The following is a 17,710-nucleotide window of genomic DNA, read 5'->3' as shown; positions in this document are numbered from 1 at the left end:
CTGAAACCGTCACCTCTCACACATCATAATTCAGGCCGTGCAGCAGCATCCAATGCATCTTACAGGGCAATTTATCACCTCTGTGTGATGCTAACATAAAAAGTGAACTGAGATAACGTGTTCGGCCGTTGCAGTCTAGCGCAATCCCATCAGAAAATACACTTACGTCCTCAGAACCGAGAAAACAGCAGCTCTGATGAGTTTATCATTTATTCACCTTATTCATCCAGACCTCGCAAATGCGTTGGGAAAATCTCGAGGAGCATTCAGCGGATGAGCAGGCAGTTTCTGGGAAGATTATATTTATTGAGGTTTTTATATTAAATTTCTTGCTGGATGTAATTTTCGCGTTTCGGGTTATATATTCTTCATTATGGCGGGAACGTGCAAACTAGCAAATTACTATCAACACGACACGTGGATTCGGATGTAACGGAGCGGTTTTTAAAACGGTCATTTTAATGCATGAATAGCATTCACAACTGGAATTGGTTGGCGTTAGCCTGAACATGTTGGTTTGATTGCTGTGCTCAAATGAAACGATATTTTGATAGATGTACTTGGGTGTGTTATCGTTTAGTGGGAGATACGAATTAAGCAATTGAATTGCTTGAATATATTGTAGAAGGTATACAGAGTCTACGAATTTAACGTTCGTATTTTCAGGGGGTTGTTCTAGAGGACAATGCTTGGTAGTCGTGCGGGATATAGAAATCTAGAGGAAGAGTCAAGCTTTCCGTAGAGGCTGAGATGGTGTTTTCGAAAGTTGAATCAGCCTGTTAAGTTGAATCTACCTACAAGGTGGATCTCCTGACCATACATTGGATACATTTTTTACAGCGAACCTGCAACGTCTCTAGACCTTTCAAAATAAATGTTTCTTCTTGCTCTGCAAACCAGACCTCCACAGCTTTTAGTACCTCCACGTTGGAAGAAAATTTACGACCTTTTAAACTTTTTTTCAGTTTGGGGAAGAGATGATAGTTGGATGGAGCAAAATCTGGTGAATAAGAGGAGTGTTCTAGTTATTCAAACCCTAAATCACGAATTTTTTGCATGGCAATATGAGATTTGTGTGCAGGGGCGTTGTCCTACAAAAACAAAACACCTTTGGATAGCTTCCAGCGTCTTTTCTCTTCAATTTTTTCCCGTAGAGTGTTCAGTGATGTCGAATAGTAATCTGCGGTTATTGTTCTACACTTATCCAAAAAATCAATCATGATTACTCCATGGTAATCCCAAAAAACTGAGGCAAGAACTTTTCCAGCAGATTATGGACACGAAACTTCTAAGGTCTCGGAGAAGCAGAGTGTCGCTATTCCATCGATTGTTGCTTTGTTTCTGAATCGTAGAAATGTAACAATTCAGAAACAATAACAGTAACAATTCGGTTTAAGAAGTCTACATAGTTTTGAAATCGAGCACAGATCGAACGCAATGCTTCTACCCTTAGACGCTTTTGGTCAACATTCAAACATTTGGGGATCCATTTTGCAGCAATTTTTCTCATGTCCATATTGACGTGAACTATATGATGAACGCGTCCGTATGAAATATTCAGTGCTTCAGATATTCATTTTAGTCCAATTCGACGGTCTGATAAAATGATGTCATGAACTTCATCGATATTTTCGGGGATTGACACAGAAACTGGCCTTCCCGATCGGTCATTATATTCAATGGAATGTTTAACTCTTTTGAAGCTTGCAGTTCAATTTTTCACTGTCGCATACGAAGGACATTATTCTCTAAGGGTATTAAGCATATCGATGTGTATTAGTGATTAGAGGTGTCTTTTCGGTCGAAATTTCAGAGAATCAATTAGACAAAATGCCGACGTTTCGATTTTATTTTGAAATCATCTTCAGGGCTCTGAAATAAATGACAAACTTTATAGTAAAAACAAGTAAAAATTCAAAGGAATAGAGAGTAGAAGTCTCGAAACAGGAACATATAACAATTATTGAATAAGAACATTAATCAGTCTAACAAAGTAATAAATTTGATCAAAAATATCTTTGAAATTATCATCATAAAATCGAAACGTCGGCATTTTGTCTAATTGAGTCTCTGAAATTTCGACCGAAAAGAAACCTCTAATCACTAATACACATCGATACTAAGGTCATCAAAAATATCAAATTTAAGCATATCTTCGTCAATCTTAATCTTAACCTTTTTAAATACAGGTACTTTATGATGGCTCGATGTTCCAATTTTTCGAAACCTCAAACTTCACACGGACACTTCTAATGAGTTAATGCTCGTTGCTATGGTAACACAATATTTTTTTTATGCATGGAAATGGTCTAGTCTAACCAGATCGCAATACATCCTTGTATGCCAGTTCGAGAATTTTTTCGCAGAATAGTGAATACCCAAGATATCAACTTTAGGCGTTACTTTTTACCCACTTTGTATGCATGAACCTCTGGGTCCACCGATCCTGAAATCCATTCGTTCAATAATTGAGTAAAGACGAAAACTCATGAGGAATTCCTATACGAGTACATGAGACATATCATCTACATAGACATGAAACACAGCACCGAATCAAAACCGCTCACATCTCTAATTGAATCTCTTCTTATTCCAGTTGTGCATTCGTTGAAAGATGTGGTTCTGGAGATAAAACCACGCGTCGTACACCTGGGCGCCTTTTCCACCCTCAGCTGCAGATACGATCTTGAAGACGCACCCCTTTACACCGTCAAGTGGTATCGCGGCCACCATGAATTCTACAGATACACGCCCAAGGAATTTCCCAGCACTAAGATATTTCCATTCGACGATTTGCATGTCGACGTAAGTATAATCAATTCGAGTATGTTAATTTCGTGTGGATTCACTGGAGCGGTTCACCGGAAAATCCTTTCGATGTCGGGAACCACTAGAGATGAATTTTGGGATGTGCGAGAAATTAATCAAAAGAAGAATTGAGGTAGCGAAATTTGAAGAATGCTTGGGGCGTTATTACTCTCGATTTAAAAGGGTCATTTTGAGTGGTGAAACAAGATTCAAAACAACCTCAGTGTCAGCCTTTTAGATTTAAAGTGAGTGTGTACAAATTACGACCGAAAACTAGCTGCATAACTCATAACTAACCTATTGGACATCTCACATTTCTGAATATCAATCCGACCAGAAATACAGGGATTCCTTCTTCTCAGTAAACATTTTTTCCTCTCATGAAATATATCCCCCATTATTTGGAAATATCATAAGATATATAGGCGTGAAGTTTAACGAAAGGGGTGACGCCTTAAGAGGAAGGCAATGAATATTAATAAGAAGTACTTCAGATGCATACCACCCGCCGATACGAATTCGACAGGAGTTACGATCTGACTGAGCTAGCCAATATGCCATCGTCAGGGTCACCAAATAGAGTACCCTCCATCGAAGAAAAGCAGATGCTGACCATGGTTTCCATCTCATTCGACGTCGTCAGAGCAACATAGCTTCTTCTCCGATGGAGTAACGTTTGAAATTGACGGACCCTTATTCAATACTGGCACGCGCTACTGAGTACTATGTAGTAACTCAGAGCATCACCCAGTATGGAACGGGAACCGATTCAATCCCCTCCAAACTCGAGGAGTTTGTAGTTTAACATCTCGTAATAATTTTGTAGAGGCATTCGAGGCAACTGTGCGCACTTTTGCTTTTCAAGCCATACCCTGTTTCAAATGCTGAAGCTCTGAAAATTAAAACATATTCATACAATAGAGAATTTTTTAATCTATAAGAAAACATCAAAAAGCAAACCAACAAAAACTTTTTTTTTTCCGCAAAAAAATATTTAATAGTGAAAGTCGGAATGCGTTCACATGCCCCGTATTGCGGGTAAGTGTGCGCACCCTGACAGGGTAAGTGAACGCAGTTCTTAGTGAACCACACAATCAAAACAAATTACAAAATAATGTCATCAAAATGTTACAATATTAGAGAAATGATGTTTATTGGAAATACAGAAGCGCCTTTTTACAAGCACTGCATTATTGTTCGAGCCACCATTCCTGGTGAACACAACACTTGATACATTCCCCTCTTGGTGGCTCTTCATATTTTTCTGAACAAATAGGACAATATTGATCGAGTCTTAACCCAGAAAATCAACAATGTCATAATTTATTCCTCACTGAACTAATGCCCATATAATGAATCTATGCGCTCACTTACCCGCGCACACTTTCCCCAGTAAGCCAAAATTTGAATTGACGTTCTTATAGAGTCGAGCAGCTAAGAGAACCCAAAATTTTTCATTATATATTTAGATTAATATGAGTATGATCGAATAAAATATTGTTTAACACAGTCGGATTCGGAACTTGGACCTGGCAGAATTTGCAGAGATTTTAAAAATTAACAAGAAAACTAGTGAATTTGATTGATTGCAAATAAAAAGTAAACGAAACGTCTCACGGCGCACTCCTATGAAAAACTAACTTTGCGATTCTGCGCCCTTGCTTCACCCAAATGAACCCCTCTTTCATACATTGCATAGTCGAGATATACGCACTGCGCACACTTACCTACTGCGCACACTTACCTACTGCGCTCACTTACACCGAATGACTCTATAGGGACATTTTGATATCACTGCTGGTAGAGCAATAAGGATTCCAATGGCTTGTAGAACTTTTTTTCTTGTAATAGAGCTGTAACTTCAAAATACATTGAGATCATTGAGTATTACTTGAATATTCAAATCTGATATCGATGTACATCATGACTGTATGACCAATATTCACTAATGAGGTAGTTGTCTGGTATGCCAAAACAGATCAGACAAACACGAAAGAAACTATCGAGAAAGTACAAAGGCTACTCTGTCAGAGCATCACTCTCATGAGAACCTGCCAACGAATGCCCTTCACATAATTACAGATCTCACAGCTTTACATCTATTGACTGATAGATAAGCCCATGAAGATATCCTCAGGATATCTAAAGAAGGTGAAGGTGAGGAGAGAATTAAAATTCAGAGATCCTAATCCTTTCTGATGCATTACATCTTATCATCGAACCTCCTTACTGAATTGATCAGAAACGTAACCATTGAAAGGACCTTTAATAGGATATGAACAAAGGAATATATGGTAATGGAATGCGCGAATCAATCTTCCATAAATTGGTACCCAAGTGTTTCAATATCCTCAACAGGAGATGGCGTTGGCATATATGGAGCAGTTACCAAGTGAGCACAGTCGTTAGGTTCTTGTTCTATCGTCTATCAGCCAGAAATATTCGCAAAATAAAGTTCTGTGGCTATAAACCTGCAAAGAAACTATCAGAAAAGTGGTATCAGAGCACCGAGATCCAATGTCATCGCTTCAAGTCTGATATAGGAAGTTTCGGAAGTTCTAGGGATGGATCACTCGAAGTTTCTTCATAACTTCAAAACTGGATCTCAGTAGGAATAAATTACATACTTTGACTGCCTTTCTGACCGGACACTGTTGCCTCAGGAAAACCTGATGAGTTTGGTCTAGCCTAACAGAAACAGATGAGTGTAGATTCTCTGAGGAGACCTCCTGGATACGGAATGCCTCACAATTGAATTTTCTGGACAAGCAACCTCTAGAAGTGAGGACGTAACCTCTTTGAAACCTTCCCAGATTCTCTAGTCCATTAGAATTCTCGAACTGGAAGCTGTTAATTGCACTGTAACATCTGTATAATAATTATCAAGTATGTCAGAGTTTCCTTCAACTTCTATGCGACCAACCTTTATACCAAAACATTCTCAATATTAGAACAATGAAAATGGCTTTATACAGTTGTATACTGGACAGTATATCAAGTTATTTTGTTCGATGCAGTATAAATACAGAGTAATTTTGACGTGTGGTTATTAATCGTGGAACTTAAGAACGTATTCTTCAAACCTGTCTGATTTTTTTGGAGCTAAATCACTTTTGTCTCCCACGATACGCTGAAATAACCAATGAAATAATTTTTCACCTCAGTCACCGTGACGCTAACATAAATACGCTTTCGCAAGTCGACGTATGCTGCTCAAATAACGTCTCCCGATCCATTTTTCCACAAATACACACACCAACAGAATAATCCATCAGCTCAGTGGCATGGGGCATACCGCAGCTTTTAATGCCGAAACACTTTCCGCAGAATTTTATTCACCCGTAAAGGGGGCCCATATCTCTAATCCGTACTCCGAAGAGATTTATGGAAGAGTTCAAACGTCAACCTTGGCCAGATGCGATGACCTTTTTCTTTTTGTGCCAAAGCGAGAACGTCTTATACGAATCTCATATATTATTCCGATGCTTCTGAGGTGTATGCATTAGGATGTATACGAGAGAGCACTCTGGTAAACAATGTGTGACGAAAAGTATTTCAGTATGAAACCACATATACAGGGTGAGTCGTTGAGAATTGAAATTCTGGAAAATGGGAAGAGAAGTTTGAATTTTTATTCAATTAACATATCTCAGAACAGATACATTTTAAATCTAGGAGTTATAAGAGTCAATGTAGCCCAATCTTCATTTTATAAGAAATAATCTTCAAAATACTAACATCATTTAGGTTTCTGAGGAATTCTACAGGAAGGAAATTTATTCCCAACTCTACTAATGCAAAGTTGAGACACATGTGTGTGATTGGTGGAAACATGTCTGAATGAAGTGGTTGATTTCTCGTTCAACGAGATGGACAAAATCTCTCCACTCCGGAATCAACAAAAGAAATGCGAGGAACAAACTACTGAAACTTTTTGGACGTATAAGACTGAACTAACAAAGGAACTTTATTTTCCTACATCAGGAATTCATTTTCCTTGTTTATTCTCTGCCGCTACCAAGAAATAACAAACTAGTCATAATGGCAGTGAGTTACGGTTTCCTCATTAATATTGTATCTTGTTTTCTATACCGGCCATTTCAGGAGAGCCATATTTTTTTGTATTTTTCTCCGACGACTGCGAATATTCAGCTGATTAAATCTGCTTTCAACTGACTTCTCCGGAAAGTACATCTTGTATTTCCGTTGAAAAAGAGAAAGCTTATCCCTACGCTTTTCACAGATGAAGAAAATTGTTGGTAGGACTAGATGATATTTTTTGGGCTGTGAATATTAACTGAGAATTATGGAATTATGAAATTTGGTCATTCCATTTTGTGGATGTTGCTGTGAATTTTTCTGGTTCAGTTATTTTCAATTCATTTTCATTTCATTGCACTTCAACTATGTACTGGTTCTTGGTTGATGCCTGATTATATCGAAAGTTTGTTTCTGATAAATCAGTTGAAGCGTTCTTACATTTTACGAAATTAAACGTTCTTTGATCACCTACAGCCTGAAATGGACAAACTTGTTGAAGAACATGAACTGAGACTTTGGTTGGCCAGCGTGCTCATCTGATTTGACCATCTGCGACTTTTTTCTTTGGGGCTACCGTGAAGATAAGGTCTTTAAAAATCGTCCACACACCCTGCCACAACTGAAGCAGCGAATAGCTGAAGAAATCCAGGACATATCGCTACCTACACGAGGAAAAGCAGTCGAAAACTTATGATGTTGAACACATCAGTGTATCGCTGCTGCCATTTTTTTATTGCCCTTTGAAACTGCTAGACACTGTATCTTCGCCTAGACTGAGAGTGGCAAAATGATCTTCATATCCTCATCTACAAACATTTCTCTTTGTAAAACAAAAGAATGATAAAGGGGAACAATTTCACAAGAAATGTTCACTGCTCCTGCAGTATCGTATAAAGACACATGCGTTGCTGGCATTTAGTCAGAATGTACATCTTTCCTATGACCGACTATGGTCTTTGACAGTCTCTCTTTCAATTTTATCATTGAAAAATTTTATAACTTGGTTTTCAGGGAAATATTTCGGGATTGGTCGAAAAGTTATCTCGGTAAAAGACAAATGTCAAAGTAGGAGATACTCTATCACCTGGGTTCACATTGAAATTAGGAGTACCGCAGGGATCCGTCCTATGACCATTATTGTTACTTCTTTTTATCAATGACCTTCCTGCAAGAATGAGAGATGTGTTATTGGGATATTAACGGTCTATCAACATTTTTAAAGACATGTTTGATAATTTTGTTTGCTGATGACACTTCATTTGCTGTTAGGGCTCCTTTTTTGGAAAGCACCAAAGATTGTTCCACACAAATAATCTTGTGATTAACATCGAAAAGACTGAGGTATTCATTTTCTGTGGTTAATGTAGTAAGAAAGTTATTTTTCGCCACCTGGATACTGTTACCACATCCAAGGATTGTGTTAGATTTCTTGGGATTTTTCTGGATAGAAACTTAAGATGATTCAATCGCTATCACTATGTCACTATCGGTCTATTTTTGCTCTGAGTAGAGTAAGACACTTGCTTCCCATGTCATCGTTGATCAATATCTATTACAGCTTAGTATTTAGTCATTCATCTTACAATATTCTTCTTTGGGAAAATTCTCCAAAAACTAGTATGGTCTCTATTGTCCAAAAACGGATTTGGTGCATGATCTATGATATAACTGCAAGGTCGTCTTGCTGACCAGTTTTTTCAACTAATAAATGCCGTTTACACCAAAACAAAAAACAAGAAAATATATCCCACATGTCAAAGCATAAAATTGTTTCACCATTTATCTTCCATTATTTTATTCTTGAATCCTAGAGATTTCAAGGCGAGTGTGAAAGCTTTGTTCATGAAAAATTGTTATTATTCTGTTGGTGAATTTTGACATGGATACTTTTGGTGATTGTCTGTATTATTTTTTTTCGGACTTGTCTCACACAATTTCATGTCCTAAGAGACCACTAAATTATTTATTCATTATTTATTTATATTTCCCACCCTTGTCGTTTGGAGGAAAATAGCAGTACCGAAGGAGATGTAGCCTCTATTGAATAGAGAATCAGTATTCCATTAATTGTAGGCACTTCTAGCTGTTCGCATATTCATCGAAGTGCCGATCAAAGCGTCTCGGTAAGAGAATAATTCCTCTTTTGATTTATAGATTCACATCCGCAGTTCCAATGGGAGAACAGGGGAACTGGAATTAATCCCTCAGTGTCTGATTGACGAATCCGCTTTTCACAATAATAGCATCGTCCGTCGAATCAGGTGAAATATATTGTGCGCAGCGTGCTGTGCGGGCGCAAGCTGTGCTGGGGAATACCTTATTGCAGCAGTCCACTTTTTCAATACAATGGGTGATCATATTTCATATCGAAGTTCGTTTTTTTACGCGTTTGATCCCTCGTCCGACGATTTTTAAAATGAAAATTCGTTCATATCTGATGTATGTTCATTCCGAACGGCCGAACACTCTGCTAAGCGTAGAACTCATCCTAGCGAAAGATATCACAAAAATTGCCTATATAAATACTTTTAAATGACGGAATGGATTTTGTGAAATCTGAAATAGAGCTCTGTTTCCACGTGGAACTATCAACTCCAGGTAGAAAAGTTCTGCATACAAAAGTAGAACCGCGAACAACATTCCAGTTACACGAAACCCAGAAAAAAAATTGGTTATAGAGATTGTGAGTGTTTAAATTATCGAGGAAGATGCTTTGGAATGCTTGTATCCTCTGAGATGATATGAATCGAGGAAAAACTCTGGAAATAAAGGCCTTGAACCAAAAGAGTCAACAGCAGTTTGAAAGTTGGAAAATAACTCACCAATTTTACACTCCTAAAAAACAAAATCAATGATCTCTCCTGTTATCAAACTGATGTTGATTCATATCTATGTTCATTCATTTGCATCCACAATGAAAGGACAACAAACAATAAAGTGAAGAAGCCAACATATTTATGTAGTCTTACGTATAAGGAACAGGAAACAACATTTGACATCCCTTCCACTTATCACACTGTTCGAGAATGACATTTATTTCCGAAATCGAAGTATAGACAGAAACAAATACACAAAGAACTTGACTTTTCATACATTAATAGTTGCACCTGTCGTCTTTGAAGAAAGAATTTTTTTAAGACGACTATATCCATAAAGCGAGAACCGTATTCGAAAAATAACTTTTCTACTGTCGCATCCAATGATATGGGTACCAATCTAAGAGCGGCCACATTTCAATGCGGCAATAATTAAACTTTTGACTGAAAATTCATGCTGCAAAAGGCAATTCACATCGAGATAAGGAATGCTTAATGTGATTGCTTAATGCATATTGATTTTTATTGATAGATCTCAGTCAAATCAAGCATCATTTCAACTTTTTGTATCTGAAAAGATGTATTCTCACAATTATACAAGGTTAGCTTTTGAATCTTACAAATAGTTCAACAGTATATTCTTGGGATCAAAAGAAACACTTTTTTCTTAAACCATTTTTTCCGATTCTGCCCTGATAAAAAGATACAGCTATTTTATGTTTCAATAATGAGCTATGTCACTCCTGGAAAAACAAATTTCCTTTCAGAATGACAAGCTGAATCTATGACACTACACATCTGTGGATCTTTCAAACAGAATTGTATTCAGCCAAATATCCCAATTTTCCGAACACTTCTCATTTTTGAACATCAAAATACTCAAAAACGGTGCTTTATACGAGAAAATATGAGAAATACTCTTATTTTACAAAATGTTCAAATATCCATTAGATAGCGTGCTGCTTAGTTTCAAGAGTAGGGAATTTTTTGTATTTGTATGGTTCGTTGTGGTCATAATGAGAAAACTGAAAGACGTTGGTGATACTTCGGGTTCGAAAAAAATTCATCAAACAAATGGAAAACTATTTTCCGAAATTTATTCCATTCAATGAAACTCTTCGTGGGATTAAACTAAAAATATTATTTTCTTATGTTTTTTCAACAGCCTGTATGGTCTAAACCGAGCCGAATCTGAAAAAATGGTATGGCAAAAAAGTGTTTCTTTTGATCTCAAGAATCTACGGTTAAAATATTTGCACGAGTCAAAGACTCACTCTGTATACGGCGCCATCTAATGACAATATCGTATTAAGTGATAGAATGAGTCATTTTAAGCTCCTTTTTTCATGAAATTTCTCGAATACCGTAGAAAGATACAAATTATACCTAGACTCAGCTGTAACAAGAATAATATCAGGAAATGTACTACCACCAAGAATATCTAATACAGTAGTACATTCACTGCAACCAAAGCGACCTTAATTTCTCCACGACCATTTCCAGTTTTGAAGTTCTTTATACTAACTAGACCGTAGTTAAAGTTTACGAAGTAAATTTCATAATAAACAGTCTATCTTGAGTTTGAAATTAAGTAGCGAACAGAACAGCGACATTTTTTTTATCAAGATTAAGAATAAGTTGGGAGAACATCGAGCCCGTTTTTCTCAGACTTCTTCCTGGAAATATCGCTCAAAGAATTCGCTCAATAAATTGTCCATTATCGTAGCACAAATTGGTACCTCGCATAATGGAGCAATAGTTGGAACTCTTCATAATTACATGTTCACGAATATTGGCAAAAGCGCATCTCCCCTCCGTGTTTTCCACGGCCACTTACCCAAATGAAGAGTTCCATTCATCCTTGTTTATGAAAGAGAACAAACTGAAAAGACAGAAATATTTGTCTAAATTCAAAGCAGCAGCGACTGAGTTATACCGAGAGTAATTTGAATAATAGACCCAATTTTCATTTTGTTTCTTTCCACGGTCGTTTCCTTTATTACCCCCATTTCGGGATTATGATGAACAGGCTTGCTTTAAATTACCTGTTTGCTGGTTTTTGTTTTGGATTGAAACATTAATTCAATGAGGTTAGATGAATAATATTGTCGCCGTTTTAATATCCGTACTCCGGAGTTTTCCGTCCGTTCTTTCACGTGGTTGGAACGATGAATGGCTTTGTTTGTCATAACACTGTACAAATTGGGTGCACACCCAGCTGTCGCTTCCTTTGATGTACCGACATCGTGAAAAAAAATTTTGCCGTTGAAATTCCGGAGACGGTTGCCCAAACACATACATCGAATATAGCAGACATCAAATAAAACAGACGAGTATCAGAAATGTGATGTAGCTGTCCTTTCTGATACTTTCAAGCTGTGAAATTCTTATATTGATTCCAAACGGAAAAAAAACCTAGTTAGGTAGGCTCACACTGGGATCTAAGAAAATAAGGAGTCCAATGCACTTTCCACAAAAAACACGAAACAACGAAACATATTATATATAGTGTATATATACTATAGAGGGTGTTTTCAAAGGTGAGGCTTTTTTCCACAGAAGGCAGAACTCCTCAAAATAAGTCGTTTCACCACAAATTGTCTCTATAAAATATCCAAGATGGCTGAGATACAACACCTAGAAGTTCGACAAAATTTCATTGAATTTCAAGTACGGGACTGTGGAAGGTGACTCCGGCTTCGGAAATACGAAACAAAACATAAACATATGGCTGGACAACGAACGGTTCAGTACCAAGTTCATCGGACTAGATGCATCAGGTCACTTTTGAGAGAATTATAATTGTTGTATCGTGCAATTTAAGGTGAAAAAAAATATAGAAAATCGAGGCAGTTTCTTGAAAGTGCTTATGTTAGTTATGTTGAAAGAGTGCTATGATGTTTCCCCGTTTCATCCCATTTCTACTACGATTGTTGGAATATTTGAACAAGAAGATTGTGATACCCATTGTGAAAAAATTCGTGAATAATTTAGTCGAATTTTATTGGCAAGATTTCGATGTAATATTCTTTTTTTTCACACTTGTGTCCTAAGTCTCTTCTGTCAGTTGGTATCGAAATGAGCCATTTCATAAAATCGTGTGAGTTACTGAAAAATGATGAGAACAATTCGGCGATCCTAAGTTTCCATTTTCATTATCACGTAAATATCCAACGAGCCAATATCCTAAACGAAACCACTTGGTCGAATCGATAATTTTTTTCCTTAGGCTTGCGATAGTTCAGCTAACAAACGGTCTAGGGTCGTAAAAGGATCTTTTTCAGTAGTCAGTAATCATTTTCAATTTTTTTTTAAACTTTGTCATTCTGAAAGTTTTGTATGGGTGATTTTTGGTGAAACGCTTCATTTTGACCAGTTCTACCTTCTGTTAAAAAAAAGCCTCACCTTTAAAAACACCCTGTGTATGTATAGTGAAGGAACATGGATGCTCAGGGAAGAGCTTCGAAACAAAGGAGAAAGCCAAAGAAAAACACTCTGGAAGAAACCTTAAACTCCTTCCTGTCCTTTGGCGCCTGGTAAAACATAAGATGAGAATAGGTTTGGAAAATATTAACGAATGCCAATTGTGTGGGAGTAGGAAGAAACCTCATATCACTTAGTGACCAATTGCCCCACGATCAGATACTAATGCAAAAAAACACTGGACAAGGAACCTGTAGCATCAGTGAGGTTTCTAAACAATCATTGCATCTCCAGAATTCTATCCAGAAATGGTAGTACTGACCGACTGCTCAACTTCAACAGTTGCAACTGGTTCTGAACTTGAGCCAGTTCTGAAGATATTACCATGGTTAATGATTCGTTCACCTACACGAAATGGTATCGGATTCTCATATAGGACTAGGACTGCCGATTGTGAAATCCAATTTCAAGTACATCTATTTACCAAAAATTCTTCGTCGACCAAACTGTACCATTTGTGGAACACGCTCCCGGCTGATGTATTTTTGTCGTGGTATAACCTCCAGCAAATCAGAATAGGAATTACTGGACTTTTTGGTCCAGGGCGTCAACAAGGTTGCATAAACATAGTTGGTGGTCGGAAATAATTAGTGACTTTTTGCAGATCAGCACTATAAAACGAATAGCGAAATTAGAAAACATTCTTTTGAAATGGATACAGATCTAGGCTACACCAAAAGAAATATTGTTATCCAAATTTAGAAAAAATGACTAAACCCCGACAGACAATCCAAGAAGTTTATTTCCTTCGTTTGATAGGTTTGTCTTTGTTTAGTCTAACATCGGAAAAGATTTAGCCTCTAAAATACTAAAATCAATTCGGCAGACTGGATGAGATAAGGTTTTTTCTATTTTTTTCGATCCATAATTGAGGACGAATATCTTCAACCTCACACCCAGAGACCCAGACCAAGGGTTTATGTAGGAGAGAGTTAATTGAAGAAAAAAGCTATACAATGAGTCTTCGGTTAGTGCAGAAAAGCAGCTGCAGAATAGATAGAAATGTAGCAGTCAGTTGACGAATTTATGCGCACACTTCTACTGCCTCATTCATGGTTTGACTGTTAAGCAGCATTCAGCTACCATAATGAAGCCAAATAATACATTCAGTACATACTGATTTCACCTAAGGGCATTTTCCAAGCTTCGCTTTATGAGGAAAATGGGACGTTTCCGAAAGAATTGACTTATGCTTATTTCCGGAGAAGTACATAAACAAGAAATCTCCTCTCTGATCTCCGGTTTTAGTGCATCATACTCCACGATGTCAACTTCCAACACCAATTAGGCAATAAAACGTATATTCAGGCATGCACGTAAGCCGGGAACCGCATAGAGAAATTGGCGGCGCTTTCTATATTCTGTATTTCCTGGAGAAAATGCGAGTCAAAGCAGTTGAGGGATCTACAAGATGACGCAACGCTCATATTAGCACAGGGATAAATTGCATATTACGCGTCGAGAAGGTGGAGGAAATGCAATTTCGCGGATGGGGATGTGGCGGCGAAGTTTATCATAAACACGGTTTCATTACACTTATAAGCGGGTATGGGTGGGTTTTTTTCGCGGATGTACTGGATATAGCCTTTGGAATCTGTATTTGTCTACGTCAACATCTTGGATGCTTCGCATCAACTGTCAGGAAATGAAATTCTGGAAATTTATCGTCTCCGTTGTTTTTCATCTACTCTAAGGAAAGTACGCAGTCGTCTGTTGACTTTGAGACTCCTGAAATAATTTCTCGAATGAAACGTTAATCAGGAGAAGGATGAAGAATATCTTTTGTGTATTTAATGGCCTAACCTATCAGTCTCACTATGATTCACACCAGTAAAATGTGCCAGAATATATAATTCTCGAACGAATTTGTTAGGGTTCAATTTATGTATATGTTGTCAGAACATTTTTAATCTTCAATCATTGGAACACGTCGTCCATTCAATCTCAAAGTATTCGGTTGGCCAGGGAATAATTCTGGAGGTCTCTAAACAAGTCCATGCCATCAGCAAACCTACCTAGGGATGTTATCATTTAAAAAGTGAGCATTGGGCAGAACATTAATCCGATGCTATGCAAAAAAAAAGAGAATGGGAGAAGTAATACTTTTTCTACTTCCCACTCCTGTATATAGGCCTCTTTCTTTTTTTTCAATTGTTTCCATGTCGATCTACACTGTGCTTTGAGAATCCAGTTCTTTCCCGCTTGTCTCCGTGTATCAGAAGTCAGAGATGTGTGAAAAAAAAAGAAGTAATACACTCCCCAACATTACAAAGTCAGTATCATTGAATAGATGGTTCAAATCCACGATAGGAGCTGGAATATACGGGGCCAAGTGTAAACTATAGCTAGGTTGGATTAGGTTAGGTTAGTGGGAGCGACCACCAGAGTAGCGTAGCACTGACATGGCACATACATGACGAAGGCGATGCATAATTTGCAGATATGAACTGAGAATGACATATTTCACGCAACTGACACTTCACTCAGATGTGCGATATCTGAAAACTATGCATCGCCTTTGTCATGTATGTGCCATGTCAGTGCTACGCTACTTTGGTGAGCTCTCCCCCTTAGGTTAAGTTAGGTTAGGTTAGGGGCCAAGTGTAAACTATAGTTAGGTTCCTGCTGGAGTATTTTTCGGGCATAAATACTTGCAATCGGAAGATGCGTAGGCATAAAACTGAGGAGAAACTATCAAAGATGTGACATAGTGATCCATTCTGATAGTCAAGGTGCTATCAAAGCACTGAACTTTTATATCATCGACTGAAAACTGATATGGAATTGTCGAAGGCAACCGAATGAAATAGGCAAGAACAACATGTTCTCTTCAGACAGGGTTCCTGGTCACTCTGTAATCAAAGGATACGAAGAGGCCAATACTCTTGCCATAAAGGGAGCACAAACATCAGTAACGCCACTGACTGGCCAAGGAACCTTTCTGTGGTTCAGGAAGATGTACCTATACCAATAAAAATAGTTGCTTCCTCACAGGGCATTGTCGTCGTAGGAAGCATATGATGATAATGGGCTTATCAGAAACTGACGGATGTAGTCAGTCTGTAGGGAAGATGAGTAAACTTCTGCCCATCTGGTTACAGAATGCCTTGCCATTGCAAGCCTCTGCAAGGAATGTCCTGGACGAGCAAATTATGGGAGGAATCAGGTCTTAGCCTCCTTGAAGCCCTCACAGGTGCTGGCGTTCATTGGAACTCTGGAGGTGGAGGTGGAGCTAGAGCTGCAGATGGCAAAATTGTGGAAACAGCTCTGATGGAGGGTACAATAGACCTCAAGGTCAAAGTCAAAATATTTATTTTAAGGAAAATTTTTTTGTAATTATAACTATATATCAAATAGAGTAAGGTTGGCAATCGTGGAATGTCGATAATCTCAAATAGACGTTGCCAACTCCTAGTTGTTTTCTTATAGAATGTTTTTGATGAAAATTATCTCTAATACTTATCTACCAAATGTATCATCAGAAGCAGTTCAAAATAATTATTAAAATCATTCTTAAAATCCGTTTTTTGTTAAAATTCTAATCCTGATAAGATTGGAGAGAAGAATGAACCTATAAGTCAGTTCTGAAAAGTTCGCCATCCCCCATTCTAACTCTATTTTCCACTCGGTAACGTTCAAATCGCCCAGATGTTCTAGCCTATCGGCACCACCCCAGCATTTGCATTTATCTCCCCAAGTTCGATATTTTTCCGGCACATCTATCAACTCGATGCAATAAGCCGGGCTCGGAGAGGAATTAACAATTTTCGAATTTCCTTACAGTTGCAGCATTCCAACGATAGCCAGGTGGTCCTGAGGGATGTTGGCTTCAACCTATCTGGAAACTTTAGTTGCGAAGTGACCACAGATGCTCCCAGCTTTTATACCCGGGTGGTCTCAACGGATATGTTAGTTGTTGGTAACTATGATCTTATATACCGATAACTGTTCGGTTACTAGTAGGGCATGTGCTTGGATTTGTCTAGAAATATGCATGGGTAGTTCGGATACTTTGGAGAAGGTATTTGTTATGTCAATAATTCAATACAGGATTCGAACTTGTGAGAAGCTAGCTGGGGAAATATTGTATTGTGAAAGAAAAGTAGTTCAAATATACAGGTGGGTAAATACACTCATCGGTTACTTTTCAAATGGTGACCCTTATTTTTGTTTCACCTTTAGATTGGATACTAAATAGTCCAATGGACTCATCTGCCTTAGATTTTGATTTATGCCTATTTATGTGTCAAATATCCCCTAGTACATGGACCCTCAGACAAACGCATAACTTCATAACCATTAACCAGAACTCAACCGTCTATTTTCCAATTGCAAAGCGTTCTTTCAGGGCGTGTAACTCTCACTAAATTTCAAAACACTCGAAAGATTTCAGTGAATGAATATTTATTTTTACGCTTCAAACATTCATATGTATGGAAATGAGTTAAAGGATGTATTCGATTGCTTTTGATGCCGTTAATTCATTGTTTCCACTAAACCAGTACACTATGACTCATCATTGACGTTAATGGCACAAAAATGCAAATACGACAAGCACTAGA

The 17,710-nt window shown here is 37.8% G+C and overlaps 1 protein-coding gene across 1 annotated transcript in view; it reads left to right on the top strand.

The window, feature by feature from the left end:
• LOC123319359 overlaps positions 1–17,710 on the top strand; it is an 82,443-nt gene that overhangs the window by 55,615 nt on the left and 9,118 nt on the right. Inside the window, exons 2-3 of the mRNA XM_044906277.1 lie at positions 2,597–2,805; positions 16,932–17,067. Of these exons, the coding sequence (XP_044762212.1) occupies positions 2,597–2,805; positions 16,932–17,067 (345 nt within the window). The remainder of the gene's footprint in view (positions 1–2,596; positions 2,806–16,931; positions 17,068–17,710) is intronic.

This window comes from Coccinella septempunctata, chromosome 8 (genome assembly GCF_907165205.1).
Source record: "Coccinella septempunctata chromosome 8, icCocSept1.1, whole genome shotgun sequence".
Lineage (NCBI taxonomy): Eukaryota > Metazoa > Arthropoda > Insecta > Coleoptera > Coccinellidae > Coccinella > Coccinella septempunctata.
This window is presented reverse-complemented; position numbering and strand designations above follow the sequence as displayed.